This window comes from Onychostruthus taczanowskii, unplaced genomic scaffold (assembly GCF_017590055.1).
Source record: "Onychostruthus taczanowskii isolate IOZ18803 unplaced genomic scaffold, ASM1759005v1 scaffold338, whole genome shotgun sequence".
NCBI lineage: Eukaryota > Metazoa > Chordata > Aves > Passeriformes > Passeridae > Onychostruthus > Onychostruthus taczanowskii.
The window spans coordinates 1-22,104 of NW_024500772.1; the positions used below are offsets into that span (position 1 = coordinate 1).

At 63.9% G+C, this 22,104-nt stretch overlaps 3 protein-coding genes across 5 annotated transcripts; 1 reads left to right on the forward strand and 2 right to left on the reverse strand.

Annotated features, from left to right (window-relative positions):
• Positions 1-4: 4 nt before the first annotated feature.
• On the forward strand, positions 5-10,930 carry LOC121339181 (very-long-chain enoyl-CoA reductase-like; the record flags this gene model as incomplete). The annotated part of the gene is made up of 12 exons (XM_041410778.1): positions 5-121; positions 1,268-1,309; positions 1,404-1,445; positions 1,540-1,581; positions 1,676-1,717; positions 1,812-1,853; positions 1,948-1,989; positions 2,036-2,125; positions 2,929-3,001; positions 6,404-6,492; positions 7,423-7,468; positions 10,672-10,930. Coding segments are annotated over 12 exons (795 nt in total), but the record flags the coding sequence as incomplete, so codon positions are not given.
• Positions 10,931-12,041: 1,111 nt separating this feature from the next.
• On the reverse strand, positions 12,042-15,521 carry NDUFB7 (NADH:ubiquinone oxidoreductase subunit B7). Of its 3 annotated transcripts, XM_041410782.1 has the most exons (4): positions 15,340-15,521; positions 14,756-14,775; positions 14,220-14,368; positions 12,042-12,818 (listed from the first exon to the last, which is right to left on the reverse strand). In XM_041410782.1, exons 1-4 carry the CDS (start codon positions 15,449-15,451, stop codon positions 12,719-12,721), a joined length of 381 nt encoding a protein of 126 aa, XP_041266716.1. In that variant the 5' UTR covers positions 15,452-15,521; the 3' UTR covers positions 12,042-12,718. The 3 variants fall into 3 exon arrangements, with proteins under 3 accessions (XP_041266716.1, XP_041266714.1, XP_041266715.1); XM_041410780.1 differs by lacking the exon at positions 14,756-14,775 and having other exon boundaries at positions 14,220-14,469; XM_041410781.1 differs by lacking the exon at positions 14,756-14,775 and having other exon boundaries at positions 14,220-14,388; positions 15,340-15,517.
• A 1,629-nt stretch (positions 15,522-17,150) lies between these two features.
• TRAPPC5 (trafficking protein particle complex subunit 5) lies at positions 17,151-18,540 on the reverse strand. The gene is made up of 3 exons (XM_041410779.1): positions 18,171-18,540; positions 17,533-17,980; positions 17,151-17,365 (listed from the first exon to the last, which is right to left on the reverse strand). The coding sequence occupies exons 2-3, from the start codon at positions 17,972-17,974 to the stop codon at positions 17,241-17,243; spliced, it is 567 nt and encodes a 188-aa protein (XP_041266713.1). The 5' UTR covers positions 17,975-17,980; positions 18,171-18,540; the 3' UTR covers positions 17,151-17,240.
• Between the last annotated feature and the right edge of the window lie 3,564 nt (positions 18,541-22,104).

The window sequence follows — 22,104 nt, forward strand, 5'->3', positions numbered from 1 at the left end:
ACCTGTGCAGGTGTTCCTGACGGAGTACGCGGGCCCCCTCCTCATTTACCTGCTGTTCTATTTCCGGGTGCCGTTCCTGTACGGGCCCCGCTACGACTTCACCGCCAGCCGGCACCGCGTGGTCCAGTGAGACACGGGGGGACACTGGGGACACTGGGGACAATGGGGACACTGGGGGACATTGGGGACATTGGGGACACTGGGACACAGGGGGACACTGGGGACACTGGGGACACTGGGACGGGGGACATTGGGGACAGGAGGGGACATTGGGGACACTGGGGACACTGGGGACACTGGGGGACACTGGGGACATTGGGGACCTGGGGACACCGGGGGGACAATGGGGACACCGGGGGGACAATGGGGATAATGGGGACACTGGGGACACTGGGGGACAATGGGGACAATGGGGACACTGGGGGCATTGGGGACAGTGGGGACACTGGGGACACTGGGGACAGTCACTGCCAGCCGGCACCGCGTGGTCCAGTGAGACACGGGGGGACACTGGGGACACTGGGGACACCGGGGGGACAATGGGGACACCGGGGGGACAGTGGGGACCCCGGGGACATTGGGGACATTGGGGACACTGGGGGACACTGGGGACACCGGGGGGACACTGGGGACACCGGGGGGACATTGGGGACAATGGGAACACTGGGGACACTGGGGACACCGGGGGGACAATGGGGACAATGGGGACATTGGGGACACTGGGGACATTGGGGACATTGGGGACACTGGGGGGACACTGGGGACACCGGGGACACTGGGGGTCACAGGGGGGTCGTGGTGTCCCCAAGGGGCTCCTGGGGGAGCAATTTGGGGGAGCTCTTGGTCACAGCCTGTGACCCCTTGTTTGGGGTGTCCCTGGCTGTCCCCTGGCTGTCCCCTGGCTGTCCCCAGGTGACCCCAGCCCTGTCCCCTGGCTGTCCCCCCGGTGTCCCTGGCTGTCCCTGGCTGTCCCCTGGGTGTCCCCGTGTGTCCCACCCTGTCCCCTGTGTGTCCCACCCTGTCCCCTGGCTGTCCCCTGGCTGTCCCCAGGTGACCCCAGCCCTGTCCCCTGGCTGTCCCCCCGGTGTCCCTGGCTGTCCCTGGCTGTCCCCTGTCCCTCCCTGTCCCCATCCCTTCTCGCACGGCACCATGGCCCTGCGCAACATCTTCAAGGTGTGACACCTGTGTGCCACCTCTGTCACCTGTGTCACACCCCCAGCACTGCCCCGGCACCTGTGTCACTGCCCTGTCCCCTCCCTGTCCCCAGCGCTTCTCACACGGCACCATGGCCCTGCGCAACATCTTCAAGGTGTGACACCTGTGTGCCACCTCTGTCACCTGTGTCACACCCCCAGCACTGCCCCGGCACCTGTGTCACTGCCCTGTCCCCTCCCTGTCCCCAGCGCTTCTCACACGGCACCATGGCCCTGCGCAACATCTTCAAGGTGTGACACCTGTGTGCCACCTCTGTCACCTGTGTCACACCCCCAGCACTGCCCCGGCACCTGTGTCACTGCCCTGTCCCCTCCCTGTCCCCAGCGCTTCTCACACGGCACCATGGCCCTGCGCAACATCTTCAAGGTGTGACACCTGTGTGCCACCTCTGTCACCTGTGTCACACCCCCAGCACTGCCCCGGCACCTGTGTCACTGCCCTGTCCCCTCCCTGTCCCCAGCGCTTCTCACACGGCACCATGGCCCTGCGCAACATCTTCAAGGTGTGACACCTGTGTGCCACCTCTGTCACCTGTGTCACACCCCCAGCACTGCCCCGGCACCTGTGTCACTGCCCTGTCCCCTCCCTGTCCCCAGCGCTTCTCACACGGCACCATGGCCCTGCGCAACATCTTCAAGGTGTGACACCTGTGTGCCACCTCTGTCACCTGTGTCACACCCCCAGCACTGCCCCGGCACCTGTGTCACTGCCCTGTCCCCTCCCTGTCCCCAGCGCTTCTCACACGGCACCATGGCCCTGCGCAACATCTTCAAGGTGTGACACCTGTGTGCCACCTCTGTCACCTGTGTCACACCCCCAGCACTGCCCCGGCACCTGTGTCACTGCCCTGTCCCCTCCCTGTCCCCAGCGCTTCTCACACGGCACCATGGCCCTGCGCAACATCTTCAAGGTGTGACACCTGTGTGCCACCTCTGTCACCTGTGTCACACCCCCAGCACTGCCCCGGCACCTGTGTCACTGCCCTGTCCCCTCCCTGTCCCCATCCCTTCTCACACAGCACCATGGCCCTGCGCAACATCTTCAAGGTGTGACACCTGTGTGCCACCTCTGTCACCTGTGACACCGCCCCAGCACCGCCCTGTCCCTGTCCCCATCCCTTCTCGCGTGGCACCATGCCCCTGCGCATCTTCAAGGTGACACCTGTGACACCCGCCCGTCACCTGTGTGTCACCTGTGTCACTGCCCCGCCATTGCCCTGTCCCCTCCCTGTCCCCATCCCTTCTCGCGTGGCACCATGCCCCTGCGCATCTTCAAGGTGACACTGCCACCTGTGTGCCACCTCTGTCACCTGTGTCACTGCCCCGGCAGCACCTGTGCCACCTGTGTGTCACTGTCCCTGTCACCTCTGCCACCAGTGTCACTGTGCCCCAGTGCTCCAGGCACGGCCCTGTCCCCTCCCTGTCCCTGTCCCCTCCCTGTCCCTGTCCCCACCACTTCTGACACATCTCTGAGGTGTCACTGTCACCTGGGTCACCTCCGTGTCCCCCCTGTGTCACTTCTGCCACCCCCTGTCCCCGCCCAGCCCCGATCCCGTGTGACATCGTCCAGGTGTCACTGTCACCTGGGTCATCTGCCTGTGTCCCCTCCGTGGCAGCACCGCACACCTGGCTGTCCCCAGGTGTCCCCTGCCTGCCACTGCTGCGTCCCCAACGTGTCCCCAACGCGTCCCCAACGTGTCCCCAATGTCCCCAGAACTGCACCTACTACTGGGGCTTCGCGGCCTGGATGGCGTATTACATCAACCACCCGCTGTACACCCCGCCAGGTGAGTGTCACTGTCCCTGTCCCTGTCACTGTCCCTGTCACTGTCCCCATTACATCAACCACCCGCTGTACACCCCGCCAGGTGAGTGTCACTGTCCCTGTCCCTGTCACTGTCACTGTCCCTGTCCCCATTACATCAGCCACCTGCTGTACACCCCGCCAGGTGAGTGTCCCTGTCACTGTCACTGTCACTGTCGGTGTCACTGTCCCTGTCACTGTCACTGTCCCCTCTGTGTCCCCAGTGTCCCCATCACCGTGTCCCCTTGTCCCCCTGTGCCTCCAGGGGACACGCAGGGGCTGTGACTGTCCCTGTCCCTGCCACCCCCGTGTCCCCAGCAGGAGGGGACAGTGGGGGTGTCCCCATGCCTGTCCCCCTCCCTGTCCCCATCCCTGTCCCTGTCCCTGCCACCCCCGTGTCCCCAGTGTCCCCCATGTCCCCCGTGTCCCCAGTGTCCCCCATGTCCCCCGTGTCCCCAGTGTCCCCCATGTCCCCCGTGTCCCCAGTGTCCCCCATGTCCCCCGTGTCCCCAGTGTCCCCCATGTCCCCCGTGTCCCCAGTGTCCCCCATGTCCCCCGTGTCCCCAGTGTCCCCCATGTCCCCCGTGTCCCCAGTGTCCCCCATGTCCCCCGTGTCCCCAGTGTCCCCCATGTCCCCCGTGTCCCCAGTGTCCCCCATGTCCCCCGTGTCCCCAGTGTCCCCCATGTCCCCCGTGTCCCCAGTGTCCCCCATGTCCCCCGTGTCCCCAGTGTCCCCCATGTCCCCCGTGTCCCCAGTGTCCCCCATGTCCCCCGTGTCCCCAGTGTCCCCCATGTCCCCCGTGTCCCCAGTGTCCCCCATGTCCCCCGTGTCCCCAGTGTCCCCCATGTCCCCCGTGTCCCCAGTGTCCCCCATGTCCCCCGTGTCCCCAGTGTCCCCCATGTCCCCCGTGTCCCCAGTGTCCCCCATGTCCCCCGTGTCCCCAGTGTCCCCCATGTCCCCCGTGTCCCCAGTGTCCCCCATGTCCCCCGTGTCCCCAGTGTCCCCCATGTCCCCCGTGTCCCCAGTGTCCCCCATGTCCCCCGTGTCCCCAGTGTCCCCCATGTCCCCCGTGTCCCCAGTGTCCCCCATGTCCCCCGTGTCCCCAGTGTCCCCCATGTCCCCCGTGTCCCCAGTGTCCCCCATGTCCCCCGTGTCCCCAGTGTCCCCCATGTCCCCCGTGTCCCCAGTGTCCCCCATGTCCCCCGTGTCCCCAGTGTCCCCCATGTCCCCCGTGTCCCCAGTGTCCCCCATGTCCCCCGTGTCCCCAGTGTCCCCCATGTCCCCCGTGTCCCCAGTGTCCCCCATGTCCCCCGTGTCCCCAGTGTCCCCCATGTCCCCCGTGTCCCCAGTGTCCCCCATGTCCCCCGTGTCCCCAGTGTCCCCCATGTCCCCCGTGTCCCCAGTGTCCCCCATGTCCCCCGTGTCCCCAGTGTCCCCCATGTCCCCCGTGTCCCCAGTGTCCCCCATGTCCCCCGTGTCCCCAGTGTCCCCCATGTCCCCCGTGTCCCCAGTGTCCCCCATGTCCCCCGTGTCCCCAGTGTCCCCCATGTCCCCCGTGTCCCCAGTGTCCCCCATGTCCCCCGTGTCCCCAGTGTCCCCCATGTCCCCCGTGTCCCCAGTGTCCCCCATGTCCCCCGTGTCCCCAGTGTCCCCCATGTCCCCCGTGTCCCCAGTGTCCCCCATGTCCCCCGTGTCCCCAGTGTCCCCCATGTCCCCCGTGTCCCCAGTGTCCCCCATGTCCCCCGTGTCCCCAGTGTCCCCCATGTCCCCCGTGTCCCCAGTGTCCCCCATGTCCCCCGTGTCCCCAGTGTCCCCCATGTCCCCCGTGTCCCCAGTGTCCCCCATGTCCCCCGTGTCCCCAGTGTCCCCCATGTCCCCCGTGTCCCCAGTGTCCCCCATGTCCCCCGTGTCCCCAGTGTCCCCCATGTCCCCCGTGTCCCCAGTGTCCCCCATGTCCCCCGTGTCCCCAGTGTCCCCCATGTCCCCCGTGTCCCCAGTGTCCCCCATGTCCCCCGTGTCCCCAGTGTCCCCCATGTCCCCCGTGTCCCCAGTGTCCCCCATGTCCCCCGTGTCCCCAGTGTCCCCCATGTCCCCCGTGTCCCCAGTGTCCCCCATGTCCCCCGTGTCCCCAGTGTCCCCCATGTCCCCCGTGTCCCCAGTGTCCCCCATGTCCCCCGTGTCCCCAGTGTCCCCCATGTCCCCCGTGTCCCCAGCGGGAGGGGACAGGGGGGACATGGGGGGATTGGGGACACTGGGGACACGGCGGTGCAGAGGCCACAAGGACACGAGGGAGCAGCCGGGGGCTGGCAGGGACACGGTGGGGACAGGAGGGGACACGGAGGGTGGCACCTGTCCGGGGGGTGGCCTGGGGGGTGACACGTGTCCTGGGGGTGTCACCTGTGTGTCCCCGTGTCTGGGGGTGTCACCGGTGTCATCCCGTGTCCCCGTGTGTCACTGTGTCCCTGTGTCCCCCCGTGTGTTCCTGTGTCCCCGTGTATCACCAGTGTCCCCTCCTGTCCCCGCTGTGTCCCTGTGTCCCACGGGATGTCACCGGTGTGTCAGCGGTGTCCCCCATGTCCGGGAGTGTCACTGATGTGTCCCCGTGCCACCCGTGTGTGTCCCCATGTGTCACTGATGTCCCCCCATGGCCCTGTGTCCCTGTGTGTCACCGTGTCCCTGTGTGTCACTGTGTCCCCGTGTGTCACTGTCCCCGTGTCCCTGTGTCCCTGTGTCACAGTGTCACTGATGTGTCCCCATGTCTGGGGGTGCCCCTGTGTCACTGTCCCTGTGTCCCTGTGTCACTGCATCCCCGTGTGTCACAGGTGTCCCTGTGTCACTGTCCCCATGTCACTATGTCCCCATGTGTCACTGTGTCACAGTGTCACTGATGTGTCCCCATGTCTGGGGGTGCCCCTGTGTCACTGTCCCTGTGTCCGAGTGTCCCTGTGTCACAGTGTCCCCGTGTCACTGGTGTGTCCCTGTGTCACTGTCCCCGTGTCACTGTCCCTGTCCCCGTGTCCCCGTGTCACTGATGTGTCCCCATGTCCCTGTATCACTGTCCCTGTGTCACTGTCCCTGTCACTGTCCCTGTGTCACTGTCCCTGTCACTGTCCCTGTGTCACTGTCCCTGTCACTGTCCCTGTGTCACTGTCCCTGTCACTGTCCCTGTGTCACTGTCCCTGTCACTGTCCCTGTGTCACTGTCCCTGTCACTGTCCCTGTGTCACTGTCCCTGTCACTGTCCCTGTGTCACTGTCCCTGTCACTGTCCCTGTGTCACTGTCCCTGTCACTGTCCCTGTGTCACTGTCCCTGTCACTGTCCCTGTGTCACTGTCCCTGTCCCCATGTCCCCATGTGTCACTGATGTGTCCCCGTGTCCCCGCAGGCTCCAAGACGCGGAAGATCCCGTACCCCACCCGCAACCCCTTCACGTGGCTCTTCCTGCTCGTGTCCTGCCCCAACTACACCTACGAGGTCAGGGACACCTGGGGACACCTGGGGACACCTGGGGGGACACCTGGGGACACCTGGGGGGTGTGACAGCCCTGGGGACACCTGGGGGGTGTGACAGCCCTGGGGACACCTGGGGGGTGTGGCAGCCCTGGGGACACCGGGAGCAGGGGGCACTTCCTGGGGGGGTGTTTGGAGGGTGGGGGGCACCCCTGGGGGAGGGGACAGGAGGGGACATTGCTGTTCCGGGGGTGTCACCGCAGTGGAGGATGGTGGCACACCCCAAAGGTGACACCCCATGGGTGACACCCCAAAGGTCACACCTGCAAGGTGACACCCCATAGGTGACACCCCCAAGGTGACACCGTGAAGGTGACACCCTGAAGGTGACACCCCCCAAGGTGACACCCCAAAGGTGACACCCCCAAAGGTGACACCCCCAAGGTGACACCCTGAAGGTGACACCCCCAAGGTGACACCCCATAGGTGACACCCCCTAGGTGACACCCCCAAGGTGACACCCCATAGTTGACACCCCCAAAAGTGACACCGTGAAGGTGACACTCCCAAGGTGACACCCCAAAGGTGACACCCCCAAGGTGACAACCCCAAGGTGACACCACAAAGGGGACACCCCATAGGTGACACCCCCAAGGTGACACCCCAAAGGTGACACCCTGAAGGTGACACCCCCAAGGTGACACCCCAAAGGTGACACCCCATAGGTGACACCCCGAAGGTGACACCCCCAAGGTGACACCCCCACGGTGACACCCCCAAGGTGACACTCCCCTAGGTGACACCCTGAAGGTGACACTCCCAAGGTGACACCCCAAAGGTGACACCCTGAAGGTGACACCCCCAAGGTGACACCCCATAGGTGACACCCCAAAGGTGACACCCTGAAGGTGACACCCTGAAGGTGACACCCCCACCCCCCGTTTGTCCCCCCAGGTCGGCTCCTGGATCGGTTTCACCATCATGACCCAGTGCCTGCCCGGTGAGGGGACACGGGGGGGACACGGGGGGACACGGGAGGGGTGGCACCCCAGGGACCCCGGCTCTGTGTCCCCTGTGCCACCCCTGGGGTCCTCAGGGATTTTGGGGTGATTTGGGTAGATTGGGGTGGATTTTGTGGGGATTTTGGGATGAATTTGGGTGGATTTGGGTTGGATTTTTGGGGTGATTTGGGGTGATTGGGTGGATTTGGGTGGCATTTGGGTGGATATAGGGGTGATTTGGGGTGGATATTGGGGTATTTTGGGGGGATTTGGGGGATTTTGGGGGGATTTGGGGGATTTTGGGGTGATTTGGGAGGGATTTGATGTGGATTTGGGGGGGATTTGGTGTGGATTTGGGGGTGGATTTAGGGGTGATTTGGTGTGGATTTGGGCAGATTTAGGGATGATTGGGTGGATTTTGGGGGCTTTGGATGGATTTGTAGTGTTTTAAGTGGATTTTGGGGGGATTTGTGGTGTTTTAAGTGGATTTTGGGGGGATTTGGACACCCCAAAGGTGACACCCCCAAAGGTGACACCCCCAAGGTGACACCCTGAAGGTGACACCCCCCAAGGTGACACCCCAAAGGTGACACCCCCAAAGGTGACACCCCCAAGGTGACACCCTGAAGGTGACACCCCCCAAGGTGACACCCCAAAGGTGACACCCCCAAAGGTGACACCCCCAAGGTGACACCCTGAAGGTGACACCCCCCAAGGTGACACCCCAAAGGTGACACCCCCAAAGGTGACACCCCCAAGGTGACACCCTGAAGGTGACACCCCCCAAGGTGACACCCCAAAGGTGACACCCCCAAAGGTGACACCCCCAAGGTGACACCCTGAAGGTGACACCCCCCAAGGTGACACCCCAAAGGTGACACCCCCAAAGGTGACACCCCCAAGGTGACACCCTGAAGGTGACACCCCCCAAGGTGACACCCCAAAGGTGACACCCCCAAAGGTGACACCCCCAAGGTGACACCCTGAAGGTGACACCCCCCAAGGTGACACCCCAAAGGTGACACCCCCAAAGGTGACACCCCCAAGGTGACACCCTGAAGGTGACACCCCCCAAGGTGACACCCCAAAGGTGACACCCCCAAAGGTGACACCCCCAAGGTGACACCCTGAAGGTGACACCCCCAAGGTGACACCCCATAGGTGACACCCCCTAGGTGACACCCCCAAGGTGACACCCCATAGTTGACACCCCCAAAAGTGACACCGTGAAGGTGACACTCCCAAGGTGACACCCCAAAGGTGACACCCCCAAAGGTGACACCCCCAAGGTGACAACCCCAAGGTGACACCACAAAGGGGACACCCCATAGGTGACACCCCCAAGGTGACACCCCAAAGGTGACACCCCATAGGTGACACCCCGAAGGTGACACCCCCAAGGTGACACCCCCACGGTGACACCCCCAAGGTGACACTCCCCTAGGTGACACCCTGAAGGTGACACTCCCAAGGTGACACCCCAAAGGTGACACCCCATAGGTGACACCCCGAAGGTGACACCCCCAAGGTGACACCCCCACGGTGACACCCCCAAGGTGACACTCCCCTAGGTGACACCCTGAAGGTGACACTCCCAAGGTGACACCCCAAAGGTGACACCCTGAAGGTGACACCCCCAAGGTGACACCCCAAAGGTGACACCCCATAGGTGACACCCCGAAGGTGACACCCCCAAGGTGACACCCCCACGGTGACACCCCCAAGGTGACACTCCCCTAGGTGACACCCTGAAGGTGACACTCCCAAGGTGACACCCCAAAGGTGACACCCTGAAGGTGACACCCCCACCCCCCGTTTGTCCCCCCAGGTCGGCTCCTGGATCGGTTTCACCATCATGACCCAGTGCCTGCCCGGTGAGGGGACACGGGGGGGACACGGGGGGACACGGGAGGGGTGGCACCCCAGGGACCCCGGCTCTGTGTCCCCTGTGCCACCCCTGGGGTCCTCAGGGATTTTGGGGTGATTTGGGTAGATTGGGGTGGATTTTGTGGGGATTTTGGGATGAATTTGGGTGGATTTGGGTTGGATTTTTGGGGTGATTTGGGGTGATTGGGTGGATTTGGGTGGCATTTGGGTGGATATAGGGGTGATTTGGGGTGGATATTGGGGTATTTTGGGGGGATTTGGGGGATTTTGGGGGGATTTGGGGGATTTTGGGGTGATTTGGGAGGGATTTGATGTGGATTTGGGGGGGATTTGGTGTGGATTTGGGGGTGGATTTAGGGGTGATTTGGTGTGGATTTGGGCAGATTTAGGGATGATTGGGTGGATTTTGGGGGCTTTGGATGGATTTGTAGTGTTTTAAGTGGATTTTGGGGGGATTTGTGGTGTTTTAAGTGGATTTTGGGGGGATTTGTGGGGTGGATATTGGGGTATTTTGGGGGGATTTGGGGGATTTTGGGGGGATTTGGGGGATTTTGGGGTGATTTGGGAGGGATTTGATGTGGATTTGGGGGGGATTTGGTGTGGATTTGGGGGTGGATTTAGGGGTGATTTGGTGTGGATTTGGGCAGATTTAGGGATGATTGGGTGGATTTTGGGGGCTTTGGATGGATTTGTAGTGTTTTAAGTGGATTTTGGGGGGATTTGTGGTGTTTTAAGTGGATTTTGGGGGGATTTGGGGTGTTTTAAGTGGATTTTGGGGGGATTTGGGGTGGATTTGGAATGGATTTTGGGGGATTTGTATTGGATTTCTGTTGGATTTGGGGGTGATTTGGGGAGGATTTTGGGCGGATTTGAGTGGATTTTGGGGTGATCTAGGGGGATTTGGGGTGGATTTGGGTGGATTTTGAGGTGGATTTGAGATGTCCCCGCGGTCCCCGCGCTGTCCCTGTCGCTGTCCCCGCGGTGTCGCTGTCGCTGTCGCCGCGGTGCCAGCGCTGTCGCTGTCGCTGTCCCCGCGCTGTCGCTGTCCCTGTCCCCGCGCTGTCGCTGTCCCCGCGGTCCCCGCGCTGTCGCTGTCGCTGTCCCCGCGCTGTCGCTGTCCCTGTCCCCGCGCTGTCGCTGTCGCTGTCCCCGCGGTCCCCACGCTGTCGCTGTCGCTGTCCCCGCGGTCCCCACGCTGTCGCTGTCGCTGTCCCCGCGGTCCCCACGCTGTCGCTGTCGCTGTCCCCGCGGTCCCCACGCTGTCGCTGTCGCTGTCCCCGCGGTCCCCGCGCTGTCGCTGTCGCTGTCCCCGCAGTGGCGCTGTTCTCGCTGGTGGGTTTCGTGCAGATGGCGATCTGGGCTCAGGGCAAGCACCGCAGTTACCTGCGCGAGTTCCGCGACTACCCGCCGCTGCGCTCGCCCATCGTGCCCTTCCTGCTGTGACACCGCCCTGGGGACAGCCCGGGGACATCCTCCAGTGTCCCCTCCCTGCTGTGACACCGCCCTGGGGACACCGCGGGGACAGCCCCCAGTGTCCCCTCCCTGCTGTGACACCGCCCTGGGGACAGCCCCCAGTGTCCCCTCCCTGCTGTGACACCGCCCTGGGGACAGCCCCCAGTGTCCCCTCCCTGATGTGACACCGCCCTGGGGACAGCCCCCAGTGTCCCCTCCCTGCTGTGACACCGCCCTGGGGACAGCCCCCAGTGTCCCCTCCCTGCTGTGACACTGCTCTGGGGACAGCCCCCAGTGTCCCCTCCCTGCTGTGACACCGCCCTGGGGACAGCCCCCAGTGTCCCCTTCCTGCTGTGACACCGCCCTGGGGACATCCCGGGGACAGCCCCCAGTGTCCCCCTCCTGCTGTGACACTGCCGTGGGGACATTCCCCAGTGTCCCCTCCCTGCTGTGACACCCTGGGGACACGTTGGGGACACCCCGATGTGTCCCCGTCAGTCCTGCCCTGAGCCCTGGGGACAGCGAGGGGACATGAGTCCCTTGTCACCCTGCTGTCACAGCAGGACATGGCAGTGTGGCCCCACTGTCCCTTGTCACCTTCCTGGTGCCATCCCCAGTGTCACCTCCCCAGTGGCAGTGTCACCTCCATGGTGACAGTGTCACCTCCAGGGTGCCATCCCCAGTGTCACCTCCGAGTGGCAGTGTCACCTCCAGGGTGCCATCCCCAGTGTCACCTCCATGGTGGCAGTGTCACTTCCAGGGTGCCATCCCTGGTGTCCCCTCTGTGGTGGCAGTGTCACCTCCAGGGTGCCATCCCTCGTGTCCCCTCTCTGGTGGCAGTGTTACTTTCAGGGTGGCAGTGTCACCTCCCCAGTGGCAGTGTCCTCTCTACGGTGGCAGTGTCACATCCAGGGTGACAGTGTCCCCTCTCTGGTGGCAGTGTCACCTCCCCAGTGGCAGTGTCCCCTGCAGCGCTGTCCCGGTCACCCGAAGCCACCCCTGGTGCCACCGCGGTGTCACCCCCACATGTCCCCTGCCCAGTGCCACCCCTCCCCCTGTCCCCGCAGGTGACAATAAACGCCATCCCATCCCCCACCCGTGTGTGTCCTGTCATTGTCCCCTCCCAGGGGACACCGGGGGGTCAGGGCCACCTCTGGGGACAATCCCGCTGTCCCCAGGCTGGGGGGGGCGGTGGCTTCGCGATGTCCCCAACGCAGTGACGAGCCAGCGCGGTGTCACTTGACAGCTTTATTGCGCGGGGTGGCCTCGTGTCACTGTCACCGGGGTGTCACTCGGGTGTCACTCGGTGTCACTTGACAGCTATACTGCGCGGGGTGGCCTCGTGTCACTGTCACCGGGGTGTCACTCGGGTGTCACTCGGTGTCACTTGACAGCTATACTGCGCGGGGTGGCCTCGTGTCACTGTCACCGGGGTGTCACTCGGTGTCACTCAATGTCACTTGACAGCTTTATTGCGCGGGGTGGCCTCGTGTCACTGTCACCGGGGTGTCACTCGGTGTCACTCGGTGTCTCCAGTGTCACTTGGGTGTCACTCGGTATCCCAGATGTCACTCAGGTGTTGCCAGTGTCACTCAGGTGTCACTCGGTGTTGCCAATGTCATTCAGGTGTCACTCAGGTGTCACCGCGGTGTCCTCGGTGTGATTGGGTGTCACTCAGTCCCCTGAGTGTCACTCGGTGTCACCAGTGCCACTCAGGTGTCACTCAGTGTCACTTGGTGTCCCGGGTGTCACTCAGTGTCACTGCGGTGTCACTCGGTGTCACCACGGTGTCCCCAGTGCCACTCAGTGTCACTCGGTGTCGCGGGTGTCACTCAGTGTCACCGCAGTGTTCCCGGTGTCACTCAGTGTCATTCAGGTGTCACTTGTTGTTACTCCTTGTCCCCACAGTGTCACTCGCTGTCCCCGCTGTCCCCGCCGCGCTGTCGCAGCCGTTGTTGCCTCAGCCGCAGGCGCCGCTCACGCTCGAACTCCTTCATGCGCATCACGTAGCTGGGACAGGTGGCACCGTGTCACCGCGTGTCACCATGTCACCATGTGTCACCACCGTGTCACCACGTGTCACCGCGTGTCACCGTGTGTCACCACATGTCACTGCGTGTCACCACCGTGTCACCGTGTGTCACCATGTGTCACCGCGTGTCACCACCGTGTCACCGCGTGTCACCATGTCACCGCGTGTCACCATCGTGTCACCGTGTGTCACCATGTGTCACCGCGTGTCACCACCGTGTCACCGCGTGTCACCACCGTGTCACTGTGTCACCGTGTCACCATGTGTCACCACCGTGTCACCGTGTGTCACCGTGTGTCACCATGTGTCACCGCGTGTCACCACCGTGTCACCGCGTGTCACCATGTCACCGCGTGTCACCATCGTGTCACCGTGTGTCACCATGTGTCACCGCGTGTCACCAGCGTGTCACCGCGTGTCACCGCCGTGTCGCTGTGTCACCGTGTCACCATGTGTCACCACCGTGTCACCGTGTGTCACCGCGTGTCACCACCGTGTCACTGTGTGTCACCGCGTGTCACCGCGTGTCACCACGGCCACAGCAGGAGCACAGACAGCGGGGTGGCGGTGGCACCGTGGTGGCCCCGTGTCCCCAAGCCACATCCCGCCATGTCCCCGTCACGGCCCAGACGTGTCCCTGCTGTCCCCGTGTCCCCTTGTCCTGCTCCTGGTGCTGGCAGCCGTGTCCCCCCCCGATGTCCCTCCATGTCCCCATGATGTCCCCACGCTGTCCCCATGTCCCTTACTCCTGGTGCTGGCAGCTGTCCCAGCTGTGTCCCCCCCATGATGTCCCCAATATCCCCCAGTGTCCCCATGTCCCTTACTCCTGGTGCTGGCAACTGTCCCAGCTGTGTCCCCCCATGTCCCCAGTGTCCCCATGTCCCCTACTCGTGGTGCTGGCAGCTGTCCCAGGCGTGGCGCAGCGCGTGGCAGCCCCATGTCCCCATGATGTCCCCAGTGTCCCCATGTCCTCATGATGTCCCCGATGTCTCCATGATGTCCCCAATGTCCCCGATGTACCCATGTCCCCAGTGTCCCCATGATGTCCCCAGTGTCCCCCTGTCCCTTAGTCCTCATGCTGGCAGCTGTCCCAGGCGTGGCGCAGCGCGTGGCAGCCCCATGTCCCCATGATGTCCCCAATGTCCCCCTGTCCCTGTCCCTTACTCCTCATGCTGGCAGCTGTCCCAGGCGTGGCGCAGCGCGTGGCAGCCCCATGTCCCCAGTGTCCCCATGATGTCCCCAGTGTCCCCATGATGTCCCCAGTGTCCCCATGTCCCTGTCCCTTACTCCTGGTGCTGGCAGCTGTCCCAGGCGTGGCGCAGCGCGTGGCAGCCCCATGTCCCCAGTGTCCCCAGTGTCCCCATGTCCCTGTCCCTTACTCCTCATGCTGGCAGCTGTCCCAGGCGTGGCGCAGCGCGTGGCAGCCCCATGGCACGGGGAAGTTGTCGCGCTGGCAGCGCAGCAGCCGCAGCAGGTGGTGCCCGCAGAAATCCCTCTGCTCCAGGGACACGCGGCCATGGGCCAGCTGCGCCGCCGAGGCCACCATGGCTGTCACACAGAGGGGACAATGACAGTGAGAGAGAGGGGACACGCGGCCATGGGCCAGCTGCGCCGCCGAGGCCACCATGGCTGTCACAGACAGGGGACAGAGGGGACAAGGACAGTGAGAGAGAGGGGACACGCAGCCATGGGACAGCTGTGCTGCTGTGGCCACCATGGCTGTCACAGACAGGGGACAGAGGGGACAGGGACAGTCAGGGACAGAGGGGACACGCGGCCCTGGGCCGAGGCCACCATGGCTGTCACACAGAGGGGACAAGGACAGTCAGGGACACACGGCCATGGGCCGAGGCCACCATGGCTGTCACACAGAGGGGACAAGGACAGTCAGGGACACACGGCCATGGGCCAGCTGTGCTGCTGTGGCCACCATGGCTGTCACACAGAGGGGACAGGGACAGTCAGGGACAGTCAGGGACACCCAGGGACACCCAGGGACACCCAGGGACAAGGACAGTCAAGGACATTCAGGGACAGAGGGGACACTCAGCACTGCTGGGACATGGGGACAAACCGAGGGGACAAGGGGACAGAGCGGACACTCAGGGACACTGAGCACCCAGCCAGGAACGGGGACAATCAGGGGACAGGGTGTGACAGAGGGGACAGAGGGGACACTCAGGGACACTGAGCACCCAGCCAGGAACGGGGACAATCAGGGGACAGGGTGTGACAGAGGGGACACTCAGGGACACGCAGCACCCAGCCAGGAATGGGGACAATCAGGGGACAGGGTGTGACAGAGGGGACACGGGGTGGCAGCGCGGGGACATCGACACCCGTGTGGCACGTGGGGACAGGGAGACGACACGGGGGGTGGCACCGGGAGGTCACGGGGGTCACCCCAAGGCCACCGCGCCCCCCCCCCGTGTCCCCTGCCGGTGTCCCCGCGTCCCCTCCCGCTGTCCCCCCCCGGTGTGGCGGTGTCCCCGCACTGACCGCGCGGCTGGCGGAGCGGCATGCCCAGCTCGGCGGGGAAGGACGGCATGTGCAGCGGGTCGGGCTCGGCCTCGGCGTCCCACAGGTAGCGCCGGCCCAGGTGAGCGCCCATGGCGGCAGCACCGGGCCCGGGGCAATGGCGGCGAAAATGGCGGCGAAACCGGAAACGCAGCGCGCCGGAAGCGGAAATGGCGGAAGGGCAGCGGAGGGATGCGGCTGCGCGGCTCCCCCTGGCGGCGGGGAGGACTGAAATGCATCCCTGGGCACCCCCAGCCTCCCCAAAAAACCACAAAAAAACCAAACCAAAACAAAACCAAAAATAAAACAAACCAAAACAAAACCAAAAATAAAACAAAACAAAACAAAACAAACCCAACACACCCCAACCCAAAACAAAGAAAAAATTCCAAAAATTCCCCCAAAACCCCCCCAAAAAAACAAAAAAAACCCCAAAAAAAAATCTCCACAAAAAACCAAAACCCCCAAAACAAAGAAACCCTCCAAAAAAACTCAATAAAAAACCCCAAAATTCCCCCCCAAACCCTTAAAAAACCTTTAAAACCCCCCAAAAACCCAAAAGAAACCCAAAACCCCCAAAAAACCTTAAAAAAAAAACCAAAATAAAACCCCACTCCCCCCCCCAAAAAACCTCAAAAAACCCCAAAATATCCCCCAAAGCCCCACCCCAAACTCTGTCCCCAAGGGGGTGGCAGATGTCCCCACGGGCTCCAAGGGACGCAGGGAACACCCAAAACGTCCCCAGCCAAAGAAGAGACGAGGCCACGGGAGGGACAAAGGCGGTTTATGGTGACACGAGCGTCCCCGAGGGCCACCTCGGGACAGCAACGAGGGACACAGAGCAGCTCCGACGTCCCCAAGGGCCACCACCCCTCAAGGAACGATGAGTGACACGGCCACACTGTCCCTGTCCCTGTCCCCGTGTCCCTGTCCAGGCTCTTTGTCCCTCCTGGCCTTGTCCCTCACAGCCGTGTGACAAGGCCACGGTGTCCCCAGCCCTCTCCAGAGGGGACAGGGTTCTGTCACCTCTGCCACTGCCCTGTCCCCGTGTCCCTGTCCAGGCTGTCCCTGTGACACTGTGTGACAAGGCCATGGTGTCCCTGTCCCTCTCCTGGCTGTCCCTGTGACACTGTGTGACAAGGCCAGGCTGTCCCCGTCCCTCTCCTGCTGTCCCCTCAATTCCCAGCCCTGTCCCCTGTGTCCCTGTCCCTCTCCTGGCTGTCCCCTCAATTCCCAGCCCTGTCCCCTGTGTCCCTGTCCCTCTCCAGGCTGTCCCTGTCCCTCACAACCTTGTCCCACAGTGTCCTTGTCCTTCTCCACGTTGTCCCTGTCCCTCATAGCCCTGTCCCATGATGTCCCCCCCGTGTCTCAGAGCTGCTCCAGACTGTCCCTGTCCCTCCCACCCCCAAGTGCCCGTGTGTCCCCTCATCTCAGCACCTCTGCAAACTGTCCCCACCCCATGTCCCCATGTCCCCAGTGTCTCAGTGTCCCTCCAGGCTGTCCCCACCCCGTGTCCCCGTGTCCCCAGTGTCTCAGCGTCTCACCCCCGTGTCCCCATCCCTCTCCAGGTTGTCCCCCCAATCTCAGCATCCCTCCAGGCTGTCCCCACCCCGTGTGTCCCCGTGTCCCCAGTGTCTCAGCGTCCCTCCAGGCTGTCCCCACCCCGTGTCCCCAGTGTCTCAGCGTCCCTCCAGGCTGTCCCCATGCCCCCACCCCATGTCCCCAGTGTCTCAGCGTCCCTCCAGGCTGTCCCCACCCCTCACCCCAGTGTCCCCAGTGTCTCAGCGTCCCTCCAGGCTGTCCCCACCCCATGTCCCCATGTCCCCAGTGTCTCAGTGTCCCTCCAGGCTGTCCCCACCCCGTGTCCCCGTGTCCCCAGTGTCTCAGCGTCCCTCCAGGCTCTTATCGCGGGCGATCACGGCCTCGTCGAACTTGATCATGAGCGTGGTGCCCTTGTGCCAGTGGGCGCTGACGCGGGCGGGGAAGCCGGCGGCGCCCAGCACGGCCTCGGGGCTGGCCCTGTCCCTCACTGCCATGTCCCCTGTGTCCCCAGGGCACTGTGTGACAAGGCCAGGCTGTCCCTGTCCCCCTCCAGACTGCCCCTGTCCCTCCCACCCCCAAATCCCCGCGTGTCCCCTCATCTCAGCACCTCTCCAGGCCGTTCCCACCCCTCACCCAGCAGCCCGGCGGCGAAGGCGGCGCAGTTCAGCGAGCTGTTCTCGCGCGGCACCGACACGAACGTGTTCACCACGGGCTCCCTCTCGATCACGTAGAACGTGCGCTCGTCGTCGTTGGCCTGCTCCAGCTTGTCGGCCTCGCGCCCGAACAGCGCCCGCCAGAGCGGGCCCTTGACGAAGAGCAGCACCCCCAGCACCTTGGTCTCGCGCCTGCCCGGCCTCTCGCGGGCCACCAGCGCGTCCAGGGCTCGCAGCCCCACGTGGTGGCCCAGCTGGGCCAGCCGGGCCTGCAGCTCGGCCACCGAGGCCACGCGGCGCTGGCAGTACTGCACCAGCTCCGAGAAGAGCAGCGCGAAGGCGGCCAGCGACAGCTCGGAGCGCGGCCGGCCCAGCGCCCGCTCCAGCACCGGGGACTTGCCGCGGGTGAAACGGGAGTCCATGGCGGCCTGGGGGGGGAAACGGGGGTCAGGGGGGACCTCGGGGGGCTCTGAGGGGAGCAGCGCTCGGGCGATGCGGGAACGCGCACGGGGGCAGCGGGGGCGGCGCGGAGGGGCTGGGGACACGGCGGGGGCGCTCCCGGTGCCCTCGGGGTGGGGAGGGACCCCCGGGACCCCCCAAAACCCGCCCGGGACCGACCTGAGAGCCTCCGGCTGCTCCGCGCGACACCGCCGTGAAACCGCCGTAAAGCGCGACACCGCCGGGAAACCGCCGGGAAACGGCCGTAAAGCGCGCGGGGGCGGGGCCTGCGGTGAGGGCGGGGCTCTGACCGTGAAGCCACGCCCCCTTTCGTGAGACCACGCCCCCCGGGGGCCGCGGGGGGACATTGGGGACATTGGGGACATCTGGTGGCACCGTGGGCCCCCCGCCCCTCCCCCCCGGACACCTGGGCCGCCAGCTGGGCTGGGGGAGGGGCGCGGCTCCGCAGTGACGTCATTGCGGGGGGAGGGGGGCGGGTGACACCCCCCCCCGGGGGACACCTGGGACAGGGGGGGACACAGAGGGACAGGGCCAGCCGTGGGGGGGGCGGGGGCACCGCCCGGGTCACTCGGGACACGCCCGGTGCCACCCCAGTGTCCCCAGTGTCCCCAATGTCCCCATTGTCCCCCCGGTGTCCCCAGTGTCCCCAGTGTCCCAAATGTCCCCAATGTCCTAAATGTCCCCCCAGTGTCCCCAGTGTCCCCAGTGCCTCCCCAGTGTCCCCCCAATGTCCCCAATGTCCCCAGTGCCGCCCCAGGGTCCTAAATGTCCCCAAAGTTCCCCCCGTGCCACTCCCGCTGTCCCCGCTGTCCCCTCAGTGTCCCCTCAGTGTCCCCGCTGTCCCCTCCCCGTCCCTCGGGGCCACCTCCAGCTTCCCGCTCCGTGTCCCTGTCCCAGCGCTTGGGGACAGCGCTGTCCCCCGGCCCCGGCGCCACCCCGAGGGTCCAGTCCCTCTGTGTCCCCAATGTCCCCTCTGTGTCCTCTCAGTGTCCCCTCTGTGTGCCACCTGTGTCCCATTGGAGGGACCCTGGGGACACTGAGGGGACATTGGGGACATTGGGGGGACATTGGGGACACTGAAGGGACACTGAGGGGACATTGGGGACAATGGGGACACTGAGGGGACAATGGGGAGTTGGGGACATGGAGACCCTGGGGACAATGGGGACATGGGAACACTGAGGGGACAATGGGGAGTTGGGGACATGGAGACCCTGGGGACAATGGGGACATTGGGGGACACATTGGGGACACTGGGGACATTCGGGGACACTCCCTGGGGCAGTGACACGGGCACAGGGTGACCCCGTGCCCCCAATGTCGCCAATGTCGCCAATGTCCCCCCAATGTCCCGTGTCCCCCGATGTCCCCAGTGTCACTCCCCAAGTGTCACGTCCCTGTCCCCATGTCCCCGCTGTCCCCACAGCTCTGGTGTCCTCAATGTCCCCCCAATGTCCCCCCAATGTCCCCAATGTCCCCAATGTCCCGTGTCCCCCGATGTCCCCAGTGTCACTCAGTGTCCCCCCAATGTCCCCAGTGTTCCCGTGGGGGTTGATGGGTGTCATTAATTAAGCGCTCCTGTTGATGGGTGTCATTAATTAAGCGCTCCTGTTGATGGGTGTCATTAATTAAGCGCTCCTGTTGATGGGTGTCATTAATTAAGCGCTCCTGTTGATGGGTGTCATTAATTAAGCGCTCCTGTTGATGGGTGTCATTAATTAAGCGCCATTTTGGACGGGTGTCATTAATTAAGCGCCATTTTGGCAGGTGTAATTAATTAAGCGCCGCTGTTGATGGGTGTAATCAATTAAGCGCCATTTCGTTAATTGCTCGCGGCTGCCAGGGGGGGATTGGGGACATTTTGGGGTCATTTGGGGACATTTGGGTACAATTTGGGACATTTTGGGGCCATTTTGGGACATTTGGGGTCATTTTGGGGTCATTTGGCGTCATTTTGGGATCATTTTGGGGCCATTTTGGGGACATTTTGGGTCATTTTGGGGCCATTTTGGGGTAATTTTGGGACATTTTGGGTCATTTTGGGGACATTTGGGGTCATTTGGGGACATTTTGGGACATTTTGGGGACATTTTGGGACATTTTGGGGACATTTTGGGGGGGACATTGGGGGGACATTGAGGACACCAGAGCTGTGGGGACAGCGGGGACATGGGGACAGGGACGTGACACTTGGGGAGTGACACTGGGGACATCGGGGGACACGGGACATTGGGGACATTGGGGACATTGGGGGGACATTGGGGGGACATTGAGGACACCAGAGCTGTGGGGACAGCGGGGACATGGGGACAGGGACGTGACACTTGGGGAGTGACACTGGGGACATCGGGGGACACGGGACATTGGGGACATTGGGGACATTGGCGACATTGGGGACACGGGGTCACCCTGTGCCCGTGTCACTGCCCCAGGGAGTGTCCCCGAATGTCCCCAATGTCCCCAGTGTCCCCCCAGTGTCCCCGTGTCCCCCGATGTCCCCAGTGTCACTCAGTGTCCCCCCAATGTCCCCAGTGTTCCCGTGGGGGTTGATGGGTGTCATTAATTAAGCGCCATTTTGGACGGGTGTCATTAATTAAGCGCCATTTTGGCAGGTGTAATTAATTAAGCGCTCCTGTTGATGGGTGTAGGGGACACGGGGAGCCCATGGCGACAACCGGGACGGCACGGGGACCCCACAGAGACCCCAGAGCACCCACAGAGTTCCCACAGCACCCATGGGAACACACAGGGACCCCACAGCGCCCATGGGACCCTACAGGGACCCCACAGCACCCATGGGAACCTCATGGGAACCCCATAGCACCCATGGGACCCCACAGCACCCACGGGGACCCCAGAGCGCCCATAAACCCCACAGCGCCCTCGGGAACCCCATGGAGACCCCAGAGCACCCATGGGACCTCATGGCACCCACAGCGATCCCACAGGAACCCCACAGCACTCATGGGAACCTCATGGAGACCCCACAGCACCCATGGGACCCCACAGGGACCCCACAGCACCCACAGCGACCCCGGAGCGCTCAGGACCCCACAGCACCCATGGGACCCCACAGGGACCCCACAGCACCCACAGCGATCCTGCAGAAGCCACAGCACACACGGGACCCCACAGTGACCCCACAGCGCCCACGGGACCCCAGAGCACCCACAGCACCCATGGGAACCTCATGGGCACCCCACAGAAACCCATGGGGACCCCAGAGAACTCATGGAGACCCCACAGCACCCACGGGGACCCTATGTGTAACCCACAGCACCTATGGGGACCCCACAGCACCCACAGCACCCATAAACCCCACAGCACCCATAGCGACCCCATAGTGACCCCACAGCACCCACGGGACCCCACAGTGACCCCACAGCGCCCACGGGACCCCAGAGCACCCACAGCACCCATGGGAACCTCATGGGCACCCCACAGAAACCCATGGGGACCCCAGAGAACTCATGGAGACCCCACAGCACCCACGGGGACCCCACGGGGACCCCACAGCACCCACAGCGATCCCACAGCGCCCACCGGAGCCCCACGGGGACCCCACAGCACCCACGGGAACCTCATGGAGACCCCAAAGCACCCACGGGGACCCCACGGGGACCCCACAGCACTCAGGACCCCATAACACCCATGGGAACCCCACAGCACCCATGGGGACCCCATGGACACTCACAGCACCCACGGGAACCTACAGGGACCCCACAGCACCCACGGGGAACTCACAGCACCCACAGGGACCCCATGGGAGCCCACAGCACCCACAGCGACCCCACAGCGCCCAAAAATCCCACAGCGCCCACCGGAGCCCTAACAGAACCCACAGGGACCCCATGGATACCCACAGTGCCCACGGGACCCCACGGGGACCCCGCGGGGACCCCCCAGCACTCAGGACCCCATGGCACCCATGGGACCCCACAGCACTCAGGACCCCAGAGCACCCATGGTGACCCCATAGCACCCATGGGAACACAACAGCACCCATGGGAACCCTACAGCGCCCACGGGGGCCCCACGAAGACCCCAGAGCAGCCATGGGACCCCCCAGCACCCATGGGACCCCCCAGCGCCC

What these genes read in the sequence shown, in the direction of transcription:
- NDUFB7 (XM_041410780.1), bottom strand. Translation starts at nt 15,451, where the DNA reads ATGGGCGCTCACCTGGGCCGGCGCTACCTGTGGGACGCCGAGGCCGAG. An exon ending in GCCGCTCCGCCAGCCGCGCG is followed by an intron (nt 14,470 to 15,339) that starts GTCAGTGCGGGG and finishes TGTCTGTGACAG; the next exon opens with CCATGGTGGCCTCGGCGGCG. An exon ending in GACAGCTGCCAGCATGAGGA is followed by an intron (nt 12,819 to 14,219) that starts GTAAGGGACAGG and finishes CACCTGTCCCAG; the next exon opens with CTACGTGATGCGCATGAAGG.
- TRAPPC5 (XM_041410779.1), bottom strand. Translation starts at nt 17,974, where the DNA reads ATGGACTCCCGTTTCACCCGCGGCAAGTCCCCGGTGCTGGAGCGGGCG. An exon ending in CTTCGCCGCCGGGCTGCTGG is followed by an intron (nt 17,366 to 17,532) that starts GTGAGGGGTGGG and finishes GGGCCAGCCCCG; the next exon opens with AGGCCGTGCTGGGCGCCGCC.